Source organism: Harpia harpyja, chromosome 16, assembly GCF_026419915.1.
Source record: "Harpia harpyja isolate bHarHar1 chromosome 16, bHarHar1 primary haplotype, whole genome shotgun sequence".
Lineage (NCBI taxonomy): Eukaryota > Metazoa > Chordata > Aves > Accipitriformes > Accipitridae > Harpia > Harpia harpyja.
In genome coordinates, this window is record NC_068955.1 from 8,502,784 (window position 1) to 8,515,126 (window position 12,343).

The 12,343-nt window shown below is 43.4% G+C and overlaps 1 protein-coding gene across 4 annotated transcripts in view; it reads right to left on the bottom strand.

Annotated features, from left to right (window-relative positions):
• Positions 1-4,456: 4,456 nt before the first annotated feature.
• The window catches only part of KDM1A (lysine demethylase 1A), a 49,283-nt gene continuing 41,396 nt past the window's right edge, over positions 4,457-12,343 (bottom strand). For 3 of the 4 annotated variants that reach the window (XM_052810925.1, XM_052810923.1, XM_052810922.1), the window contains 2 exons: positions 11,398-11,544; positions 4,457-10,248 (listed from right to left, as the gene is read on the bottom strand). In XM_052810925.1, coding sequence (XP_052666885.1) covers positions 10,063-10,248; positions 11,398-11,544 — 333 coding nt within the window. In that variant the 3' untranslated portion in view covers positions 4,457-10,062. The remainder of the gene's footprint in view (positions 10,249-11,397; positions 11,545-12,343) is intronic. The other variant, XM_052810924.1, reaches the window with a different exon arrangement.

Genomic DNA, 12,343 nt, shown 5'->3' on the forward strand with positions numbered 1-12,343 from the left:
TCACTTCAGCTGTTACTCCCTAGGTAGAGCTCTAACTAGAGGTGAAGTCCTACAAAGATTCCTTCTGTTAAATATCTAAGAAAACTGACTTTTGGGTTGGCTGAGACCCCTTTCTATCCCAGTTTACACAGGCAGCTATTGAACATGACTAAAGAGGTGGTTCTTCAGCTCTTAACCATTACTGTAGCTACAACACAAATGCTGCTGTGTCTGGCTTGCTAAGGACAGCAGAGATCTGTAAACGTGTAAGTGAAGAGTTACTGTCCATAGCTTCCACATCTGCTCTAAGTCTCCCCCCTGCCAACACCTTAAGCACGTACCACGGGGTGGTTCTTTTCGTTGTTTGTGATTCAAGGCCAGGCTCACCACTCCTATGTGAGGACATTATAGTAGGTGTACTGGACTACTGGCCCACCTACCATAGCATTGCTGCTTAGCCATGAATCTTGACTCTTTCTGAAGCCGTTTTTAATCTGTTCTTTTTGATCAGTCACATCTACTTGCTTTGGTGGGTTTAAGTAGTCCTCTCATGTTGCCTACAAACAAGTGTACTCTCTTATTACTCCAGCTGCAAACCTTTCTGCTTTAGTTGTACATGTGAGAAGGTTGCTGCTGTAAATCATCTTTATTGGTGAGATTTTGAGCCAGATCATGTATGCTGCCTGTGCCCAGATCAAGCATTGCTTCTGCTCCTGTGGGTTCATGATCAGCCACTCACAGAAGTCTAAGTAGTGTCTTACATTTTAACTCTGGCATCACATCCAAAGCACTATTTACCCAAGCTACAGAGGCAGCTGACAGCTCCCCTTAACTGTGTTTCCTGACCTTGCAAACTGATCTGCTTACCACCATTACCACCACTCCAATCAGAGAAAGTCCTTAATGCTCACCACCCTTGTAGACAGGTAGGGAGCACCTGCCCAACTCTGGAGCCAGTCCCACTGATCTCTGGATGCCTTTAGCATGCAGCATCACTTTTCACTGGCACAGGGCAGCTGCTTGCCTGTTGCCCAGCTACTCATGTTCCCACCAACAGCCTTCCTTCCATCAGCTTCCTGGTGTGCTTATCCTGTCAACAATCTTTATTAACATGCTTTTTAATCCAAGGCATCTGAAACCCAGACTTACCTCCTTGCTTTTGGCATTTGCACAGATGGACATACACAATTGTTTTCAAGTTACCTGCATTCAACTTGCACAGGAATTCTGTGCAGCTGTCATCAGGTTACGGAAACAAGGTTTAAGGATACGTAGACCCTTCAGTTCCCAAAGATGTCTTCTCTGTTACACACTGTCCAAGCACACAGATGGCACGAAGTCAGGCACAGCAGCCAGAGCTATTTCCCTTCAAAACCACCACCAGATAAAGCAGTTGTAGTTTGTATCACTTGGTGGCCTAGACACCACAGGAAAGGGAAGGTCTCTGTTCATTCTCCTCAGCTTGCTGAGGATTCAAGCCAACATCTGTTAGGCCTTAGCAGACCAGGGTAAAGCAAGGGGGCAGAAGGGTGAAGGGCACCCTCCACTGAAGCACAGGCTCACACAAGCAAGAACGCAGTTGGGTCAGGAGGAAATAAATGAACAAGTAGGAGGCTGAGGCTTTGCCATTGCAGAGCTTGGGAAGAGAAACACCTAACTTGGTCCAAGGCCTCCCTGGACTCTTCTGCGCTAGCTCAGCTCCAAGCCCCTCTTGGAACTTCAAGGCCAAGATACATCATGTGGCTCCTATTCACAGACCGCGACTCCATCACCTCCCTACACCACAAACACGAAGGCAAACCCTTCAGCCCCCTTTCCCTCCAGCCCCCTAACAGGATGGCCACAGCCAAACTGCTGTTCTTTTGTTCCCTGGGGCCAGCCAAATAACTTCATTCAATCCTTAGCAACACTCCCTTACTCAGGCACTGAGGACTCCCCTTATCTTCCTTAAAACCCACCATATTATTGGGAGCACAAGCTGTTTCCTTCTGCACAGGAAGCCCCAACACTGCCTGTCAGTGAATATATTTGACATTAACTCTTACTGACCCAGACTGGGGCCCAGCACTGCTCTCACTTCTCTGGTGCACCATGAGTAACGCCTCTGCATACCTGGGGCTAATCACCTCAGTTATGATGCCGTGGAGAATAAACCAACATCCTCCTAGCAATGACAGAACTAGGCCTGGATTAGCCATAGAGTTGAAGCCATTAACTTCAAGCTCCCATCCAGGATGCTCCTATGGTTCATCCACCAAAGCTGGGATTGTACAGGGTAAACCATGAAATAAAAACCAAGTAGGCTGAACATGACAGCCAGAGGGAGGTGAAGGCTAAGACAAAATCATCCCTTACCATTTGCTTCATGAAACATCTGTGCTAGCTCCGTGTTCTCAGCTGGTGTTTTTTCCAGGTGCCTTCAGGCCCACCAAGATCTTACCAGCTGCAGCCCTTCCCATCCCAGGCCAGATTCCAGGACCTCCCTTCAGGAGCAGCTTGGCTATCCTGTCTCCTCAAATGGACCAGCTACCTCTAGAACTATGATGAGTTGCCAATAAATAGGAATCCTGTTTTCTTCATAAGCTGCAACATCACAGCTGCTTCTGAAAACAGGCACAGTGCCCAAACTCTTCACACTTCAACCATGAGGAAATACTGGGTGGATCATACCAACCAGAACACCCTGAAGCCTGGGTAAATAATATTCTAAATCCTTACGCACTCAAAAAGCACGTTTCCTCCTGTGCTGACCCAAACCAACTGCACACTGGAGCACAGCAGGAAGATACTGCATAGAGTACTGAGGAGATGGTGAGATTTCCAGCCCCTCTGGGCTAAGGGGCACACGTGAAACATCAGGTAGGGCGTAAGGCTTAATGAAGGCACATGGAGTACATTGAGTACTCCAGTCACACTCAATTCTGAATTACATCCTCCCATCATTGTCACCTACAGAAAAAGTTGGCTTCTGTTGCTGAACAGGAATTCGGCAGTCTTATACATACATTGCTAGTTGCAGTAGTATTTTTTCATGCTTACCACCAAGCTGAAGTATCCTCAGTGAATCAGGAAAAAGCATTCAAATTGAGCAATTTGACAAGCTTTACGTGTTATTCAGTAGTGAGGATACAATTCTGTGAGGGAGGAAAAGTCACCAAGGACAGAAGTATGTTGTCCAAACATCAGTTCTAACTCTGCCCAAGAACTTGAGATTGGAGAAATTTCTGTCCTATAACAGTGAATCATGGCTGAGACTTGAACATCCCCATGTGTTAAGCCATGAGCACACAAGGCTTAACAAAAAACCTGAAAAAAAAAAACGTGGGACTATGAGGAAAAAGAATGAGTATGTGGAGTACATATGTCATACAACACCTGGGTAAGTAATGTCCATTTTCAGGTGGTTGTGGTCCACATGTCTGTTCTAACCTTGGGTAACTTCAAACACAATTCCACATAGGTGCAGCTACCCAGGGGCAGCTTGGAAGCAAAGCAAACAGTAATTTCATGATTTGCAAAATCTAGCACTAATTACCAGATGCTCAAGCAGAGTAGTAGCATTTGGTGCAGGTATGAAAAGAGAATGCTGCACAAGCTACGTGGAAGGATGGACACACTGAGCACCACTGTTGGGGATTATAGTGTCCTGCCACGAGGTGCTTACAGCCAGACTACGCTCAGATAACTGCAATCTAAAACAAGTGGTTACCTACACAGATGATCTCTGCAGAGAGACACGTACCTAGGACCCCTCCACAAACAACTGCATTCAGGAGCTTCTGAAAGGCACGAACCCATAGATGTAAAAGCTACTTTATCATCCAGGCTGGGTTGGCATGCCAAGATATCTGTCTTTTAAGCATGAAGTCTAAAAAACAGGTAATCTACCCTTGTTCAAGTGAAATAGCCTTAAAGTTATTGGGGTGTGGCGATACAGTGTCTAGAAAAGAGAACAACAGAATAACAGTGAGCAGAAGTCCCTTCATGGAGAGGTGTAATTACCACTACATTGATGGGGACCAACAAACAATTCAGTAAAACAGAGATTCAAACTTTTGGGCCCATGAGACAGCAGACCCCCAAGCATAGGATATATCCAAAGCATTTCTGCAAGAGTGGAAAGCTGTGAGCTGGGTCTGGAACATGGAAGTGGTAAATAGAAGCCATCTCCAGAAGGTCCTTGAGCTGATATACAACTGCAGTAACAATACCCAAGGTCTGTGAGCATGGCACATTGGCCACATACTAGTAAGAAAGATTTCAATGTAGCTCCTGTATTGCCAGAACTCAAAGACCTAATTAACAGACTGAAAGGTGCTGAAACGATTTGGACACAGGGACATAATGAGTTTCTCTAGAGAAGTGTGGCTGGAGGGAGTCTAGACAACTAGTGCAGAGGAAATGTATAAGGTTAGGTGAGATAAAGCCCACCCTAAGTAGGTATTTCAAACATTACCACAATTCTTCCTGCAAAATCTTCCATGAAATGTCTTTGCACATCTTTTTTTTGGCAGCGGTCTGAAGTTTGCACTTACTGGTACAGCTGAGTCCACCTCTAATATTTTGATATAGCACGAACATGGCAAGTGATTTCTTCAGCTCAATAGCACTTCTGGATGCTTGTGAACAAGTCACCCTGCTGCTATTTTTTTGCTTGTTATTTTATGGAGTATGTACTAAACTAGACAGTATTTGCATGAGAAACTACAAAAATTATTCCAAGTATAAACAGGCCCATTAATATAATTGAAGAAAGGCCAGTCTAGATGTCAGCCTTTCTTACAGATTCATTAGGCAAGACACAGAAAGGTTGAACCTACAGCTACAGTAAAAATATGTGTCTGCTTTGTTTCTTTGAAGCATGGTCACCCTTCATATGACTTTAAGGCTCCCAGTACCACATCACCGTGCACGATAGTGAATTTGGTCAGCTACTCTGTCCCGTTATCTATGTGTGTATGTTAAGAACGTGATGATGCTGCGCACACAGAAGTGCAGGATGGTGAAGCCTGGGCTGCATTCCTAACATCAATATTTGCATTGGATATTTTATTGTATTTCTCAGCCTCTGTGATTGATGTTTTCCAGGGAATTTCTAAACACCACGTTGACTTGATGCCTATTAGTGCCTGGAAGTAATGGACAGACTCCACAAGCACTGCAGGAGCTTTGCTAATAAAAGCCAACAGACTCTGTAGAGAAGCAACAGCTTTTAGCAGACAAATCGGCAAAGCTGGAAAAAACCCCTAATTTTAAGACAATTTGTTCTTTGGATAAGACACATTCCATGACTGATATGCACAGGTAATTAAAAGGATGCTTTCACTCTCCACTGACCTCTCTAAAGGTGACTTGTGGGGTTTTTTGGTATTTATCCAGCTGATGCTGGTATCACCCAGAGCATAAGGTCTGGAAGCATGCCAATAGTTCTGTAATATCTGTGTGCTTTAGGGAAGAATGTCAGTGTAAGCATCTCCTGTATCTTTCAATATTGCTTCCAAATGAACAACAACAAAAAAATCGTACCTTCAGAAATTAGATACATTGGAAATTGCAAAAAAATCATTGGTAAAAGCAGCGAACTCAAAAACAAATCAGCCTGTGGCATCTAATTCTCTTTTGGTAAACATTTTTGGGAAAAGTAACTCATGGAATTATCACCACCTTTAAAAAGAATCTGAAGTATACAAATAAATTAAGTTTAGTCACCTCACTTTATGGAGCCACTTCATGGCTTGAAGACTGCAAGATGAACTCTGAGCACCTTGTTGACCATAGTACCCTCAGCTGAACTTTTTTAGAAATATAGCAAGAGACCTAGTCAGATGAAAAGATTAATAATAAAAAAAACTGAATCACCCCAGTGAAGTTGTTCCTCTAGGTTTATGATCCAGTCAATTACTAAGATAGCAAAACAGGGAGAACCCATGCTTTGCAATTAATTTCCACTACAGGCAAGACCATAGCAAATATTCTGAATTCCATACAAAGACTGTACACAAAGACCCTGAGCTAACAGTAGTTTATTGCAAAGTAGATGCTAGCACCTGTCAAAAACACAGGCATCTGGAGAACTGAGAAATGCAAATCTTCCTGCAGATTCATCCCATCCAAAATCACAATCTGACTAGGGAATGTGTGCATTCACTCAGGATTTAGAACGCCATGGCAGATTACTGTGGCCCTTCATCTTCAGTACAGAAAGGGAGGTCCAACTAAGGAAGAACATTTTTCTTTCCAAAATGGGCACCAATCAGTTTTGCTGTCAGAAATGCAATTCACCTGCCCATGGAGCAGAGCGAGAAGTGGCAAGTCCCTGAGAATAGGTGGAAAGGTACGCTATAGAAGGTGCAACCAGACTTGATCACAAGTTTTTGTGACTGTGCCCAGCAGCCTCAAATCTGTGATAAAGGTTATCCATGATCTACTGAAACAGATCAGGCAATCCCTACAGGGAAGTTAGGGCAAGCAAACAGCAGCAAGGGGAAGAATGGCTACACCATGAAGGAGGATGCTGAGATGAAGAGGGCCTGGTGACCCATTTAGTTACAATGCCATCTCCTCCTCTGTAGGTCACAGGGGTAGGAAGACTGCACAGACAGCACTTAAATAGAACCAGCCATTACGGGTCAGACCAAAGGTCCATCTAACAGACCCTGGCACAGGGAGCAGAAAGCAATATGCTCCTAAACACATACATTGATAGTCTGGACTTGAAGCCACCATTTGAGGTACAGCAGAAAGCACTCCTGGGACGACAGAAGCAGCGGGGTAAGAGCTGCTAACTGCTGGGAGAGTACCTGCTCAAGGAATATCACACACTGGTAGTGCTGCAAAGAGTGTGAGACCAACCTGCTCCTGGACAAACAATGGCAGTTTCACCATGTGGCCTGGCAGAGCTGAACCGCAACACTAAGTTGACTTAGCACTATGTGCTCAGGCCACCTTTTCCGGGTCTCCAGCTGGCCTTGGGGTGATAGTGCTTCCCCCCAAGCTCACTCCACCCCCCATCCCAGCAATTCCACAGGATACAACCAGAATAGAGGGAGCAGTCTTTGACCTCCACCCAACCACTGCTCCCCTCTGCTTAGGACTCAAGCAATGCCACTGACCATGAGAAACTGGGCCATGCAGGGCAGGAGCTGCAGCACAGCAGCTCTGAGGTGTCCAGCAACTAGCTGCACAGCCTTATCTGTGTCTTTGCTGAGCCTCAAACACCCCTAAGACCTGAAAGTACTCTGAGCTGTTCACTCTCTAATACCTACTAGGTCTTGGTTAGCAGGGACTGGCTGAGGAATAGGTCCAGACTCCCCAGAGATAATGGAGGGCAGGGTGCAGCAGGCCACAGATCATGGTCTTCATCTTCCAGTGAAGACTCTGAAAGCAACAAGTGGGCTACATCAAGTCACAGGGCCTCCTCATCTCCTCCTGGCATTCCTATTCCTTTGCTCATGCCCATCACCGCCATCAGCTAACACCCACCAACTCCTTGTACACCTTCAAAAAGGGTGGGAACTGTCAGGACTTCATCTCCACCTTCTTACTTTAGTGGTCATAGTTTTCAGATGTCTTTTTGAAAAGGGAAAGTGGGACAGTCTGGCTGTCAGGCGACAGATTAGCCCCACTCAGTCAAACCAATGGCAATGTGCAAAAGGAAGTTTGTTTACATTTGAAAGTCTTCGACAAACTACTGCGTGTTGTTTGACAGAATTGTCTGCTGAATAATCTGCTAAGTCTCAGTCAGAACAAACATAAAGCAGAACACAGCAGCTGAAAATAACATTAATAGGCTGATGCAGAAGTGGCTTGATATTTGACTGAAAAATACACCATTTGGCTATGTGAAGTTGAGGACTATTTTATTTTTCTGTGGGCCAGAAGTGCTTTCCTGACTTTTTGACACTTTGCTAGAGCAAGTGGGATGACAGTCCTCATGGCAAGAGACAGCACCACCACCAATCCCAATAGCAAACGACCCCACAAATATGGAGACCCATAGAGGCTGGAAGCCTGGTTACAGAACATAGCACCCCAAATCTCAGGTCCCTTTCCCATCTTCAGTCAGACTAGCCAAGAGACTGTATCAGCTGTTGGTGGATTTTAAATGCCTGTCACACCTCTCATCCTGGATCAGGATTTCTCTGGGTAGTGGTGCTGATAGGCTTTTACCTGAACATAAGGTAGGGAGTCTTCGGTCTCAAATTACTCTCTGTTTACTCTCAAGTCACCCACTGGACACCCCTCCTCCATGTCCTGCTGGACTTCCAATTCCTGCCCCACTTCAGTGGCAGTTTTCTGACCAACCATCACAAAGTCTGTCTTGTCCCCTGGAAGGGAAAGCGAGGATGAGTAGTGTTGCTGAGGAGTACCCCCTTCAATAAAGGGCTCAAGTAGCAACAACATTTGCCAAGTTAGATATACGGGGAAGGCAGCACTAATTTAGACAGAGGTTCAGGATAGAGGGTCCCCCATGCCACCAAATTCAGCCACTTCAAACGGGCTTATTCCCTTGACACCTCAAGTCTGTGCCCCCTCACAGACTATTACCCCTGCTGCATCAGAGTCCTCCCCTTTCTCACAGCTTGTTGGAAGGACTGTCTATGAAGATACCCCCCCTCAGACTTCAACATCTAATGAGAAAGCAACCATAAAATAGACATAGTCAGGAGGAAGAATGATCTCCAGCTACTAAGAAGGAGACACAAGAAAACAGGAGAAGCAATGATGCTAGAAGATGGAGAGTCTGTGGCCAAAGACAATACGGCTATAAACAAGTAGGGGCTGCAGTCATGTTTGTGTCTGTATTTTCTTCAGGAAGAAGTGTGGGCCATGTTATTGTAGAGGGATGAGCATGGAACTAGAGGAGGTACCGGTCCTCCAGCAGAACAGAAGGTGCAAGGACAGAAGGAAGCTGGGACAGACTGCACATGTACAGACATGGGGTCAGATAGAGTGAGAACAGAAAAACTGAAAAGTAGAAAAAAACCCAGTGTCAACAGAGACCACGGTTAGATGAGAGAGAAGTAAACTGTAGAAAGAGGAGGATGAGAAAAGTTGAAAGAAATAAGAAAAGTCTAATGCTAAACGGGGAATGGAGGACAGGGAAAAAGGACCTAAATGTAAATAAGACTGCTCTGTGCAATGAAAGGAAGGCTCTATGCACTGAATTAATAAGAAGAAAAATATCTGGAAAAGCAGCCAAACCAAAGTGATTTTCAGCATAACAATGGCACCTGCAACATCATCTCATCAACCTAGCAGAAACGAAATCAACAGGTACACAGAGTGCCTACCTGCAGCGTGCAGAAGTCAAGAGATTAGGTCCTTCAGCTAACTTACTGTCTAGGCAACTCTGTTTCCATATAAACAAATAGGAATAATTTTTCTAGCTTTTAACTTACAAATATCCAATTCTGATGATTTCTTTTGTTGAAAGTATTTAATAAAACAGTATGCTTAGCACACTCCTAGTAATACCAGCTTTCTTTCTAAAACAGGATGCACATGGCGTAGCAGCCAATGGACCATTTTGGAGGGGTGTGATTTGCTGTTACTGGTAGGGAAACAGTTGCACCAACTTCTCAAATGCCAGATAAGAATAGAATTGGTCAAAAAATATTATTCCTTAAAACAAAACAATAAAAACAAAACAAAAACCAAAGAAGTTTACATAAATTCTACACTAAGCTACTATTCGTAGCAACCAGCTTCTAGAGGGCCTTGTACAATTACCGAACTGTAAATACACGTACAGGTAGAAAAAAAACCTAAAAACCCTCCAGCTATAAGCTTGACTTTCAAAAAGTATCTGCAGAGTCAAAAAAGTCTCTGACCAGCTTGGTAGTAAAGGATTCCGTGTACACTGACACTTCAAATAGCTATAAGAGATTTTGTAAAACGATGCCAAGCCAAAGGTTAGGTAACTTTTTGTAAGGCCATTCTAACGGAAGTATTATACAGTAACTCATGGTGAGTCCTTTCAGCAGGTACTGTTACAGACTACGTGAATATCTTCATCCCAGAGAGTCCACAACAGCAACACTGTGGTCTTGTCACTCCTCTTCTGATACCTTCTACTTTTCTTTACATGCTGGCAGCTTGTTGTGGGGGGACCCCAGGCGTAGGCTGGCGAGGCAAAGTATACATGGCCCCAAGAAATTGGTCTGCAATGCGACCAGCTTCTCGCAGTCCACTCAGTAAAGCACCATGAACGGTTGCAGGGTAGTTGCGAATTGTATGTTCTCCTGCAAAAAACAGGCGAGGAATAGGCTGGAGGGAACAGAGAACACTGTTAAGGCTTGTTCATGTTCTTTCAGATTCTGCAGCAAACAGGTACTTTAAGAAGAATGTTAAAAGTCCTCTAATCACACTACAGTCTCCATCAACATGAAGGTGGTGCATACAAAATAGTCTGTATTAAAAATATTTTAACTTCTCCTACAATTTACCAAGAAAATATACCTTTCATTTCACAGGAGAGTTTCATGTTTGTAATGATGGTTATATGAGGAAATATTTTCCAATTATTTGCCAATATCTTTGCTTTGATACAAAGATATTAAAGCTCTACTTGAAAAACAATACTTTCAGAACCAGGTAAGCACGGGAGATTAACATCCCCAGCTGTATACCAAAAAAGCATTTGAATATTGTATCTTCAACTCTACAGCCAAACTGTTAGACATGTTTAAGAAGAATGATGGTTTCTGATCCTGGGACATGAACTCTAGTACAGTAAGCAAACAAAAACTTCAGCAATTCACTTAAGTTAGTAGTTTCTCTTTAAACTGAGACCTAAACCAACTATTGACAGTGTCAAAAAGTAGGAGAAAAACATATTTTCATATATTATACTCTGCAGAGAATTATTTTATCCATAGCTATGTTTATTAATGACTTGTATCACTAGAAAAAGAACCTAAATAAAGCCAAAGCCATATATCCTTCTCTGCTAGTGCTCTCAGAATGGCTATTGCTTTCAAAACTTCATCCTCTCAAAGTGAACTGGAGATGACTTATGTCTTCATTATGTTTGCTCCAATTTGGGAGAGACCTTTTGATTCCTGTTCCTCTCACTCTGGCCTTCACCCTCCTTCAAATCACTACAACTCACTTAAATATGGTGATCGACAAGATAAATATGGAGTATGAAACACAATAAATGCCTAATATTATAATACTCTTTTCAGATATTACCAAATTGACTTTCTGAATAAAAATGCTCTTTTCCTAGTAAACAAATGACATGAAACCTGGGAAGGCAGAATTCATGGATGGAAAACAGAATTATATTACAGGTTCTAATCATTCATCAGAAGATGCAAGTTATCTAAACTTGTGTTTAAATCTGTATGCAAATTACTTGGAAAAATCATCCTGTTTTGAGGTTTTTCTAAAAAGAGTTGGGACATCTCTCACCTGAGGAGCACCTGGAATGGCTGGCCCTGGAGTAATTGGCTGAGCCATCAAATCATAGTCATTTCCAGAAGATCCAGCTGCTACATAGGAGTACGATCCCCGGGCCCATGGGTCAGCACGCCAGCGGGACACCACAGTCTCTTTAGGCTGAGACAAGACAGAAACTTCAGTTGTTGACACAGTGCAAGTTCTACAGTTAGTGCAAAATACAAAAGATGCAAATTGCAAGAATAAAAGAGACAAAGTCCTTAGGCTAACATTAATGGTGGAACTCCAAGTTTATACTCCATGATAACACATACTAAGATAAATAACTTGTCTTTGGTGGCAATACCTTAATTCTTTCCAATATATTACCAGAACCTACTGCACATAGCTTCTGGATCAGAACTCAGACTTTGTAGTCAGCTGTACGTGCACACTGTGTACTGTTTGCTCTGTTTCTTCTCCTATTATCAACATAATGACAATGCACACTTCCCACTCCTTTACTTTCTTTCAGCCACAGCTCATCTGAATCTCTTGATTTGACTATGACATAGGCCTATATAAGCTCTGTAACTCACCAGGGAAAATGACTGCATGAAGGGTACCTACACAAACACCTATATTTCTCCAATCCATCTGGTTTGCCAAGGTAATGGTCACGATGAAAGATATTCCACCGAAAGATGCAACAGTGAGAGCATCACCAGGACTCAAACCAGTATCACTCTAAGGCATAACAGCAGTCAAGAGAAAATGGGACATCTTCATAACCTTGCAGACATAACACTGAGAAGTGATGGGTGTGAGTCTTAAAATAGCCCAGACTCTGTCCAAATGTGTAAATGTGTAACTGAGTTTTAACAGGAATCATACCCTGTAAAAATGCAAACATCAAGACAGGAAGCTCATCTCCTCTCCTTGGCCATGAAGGTATTTCATGGAATTGTTTATACTTGAA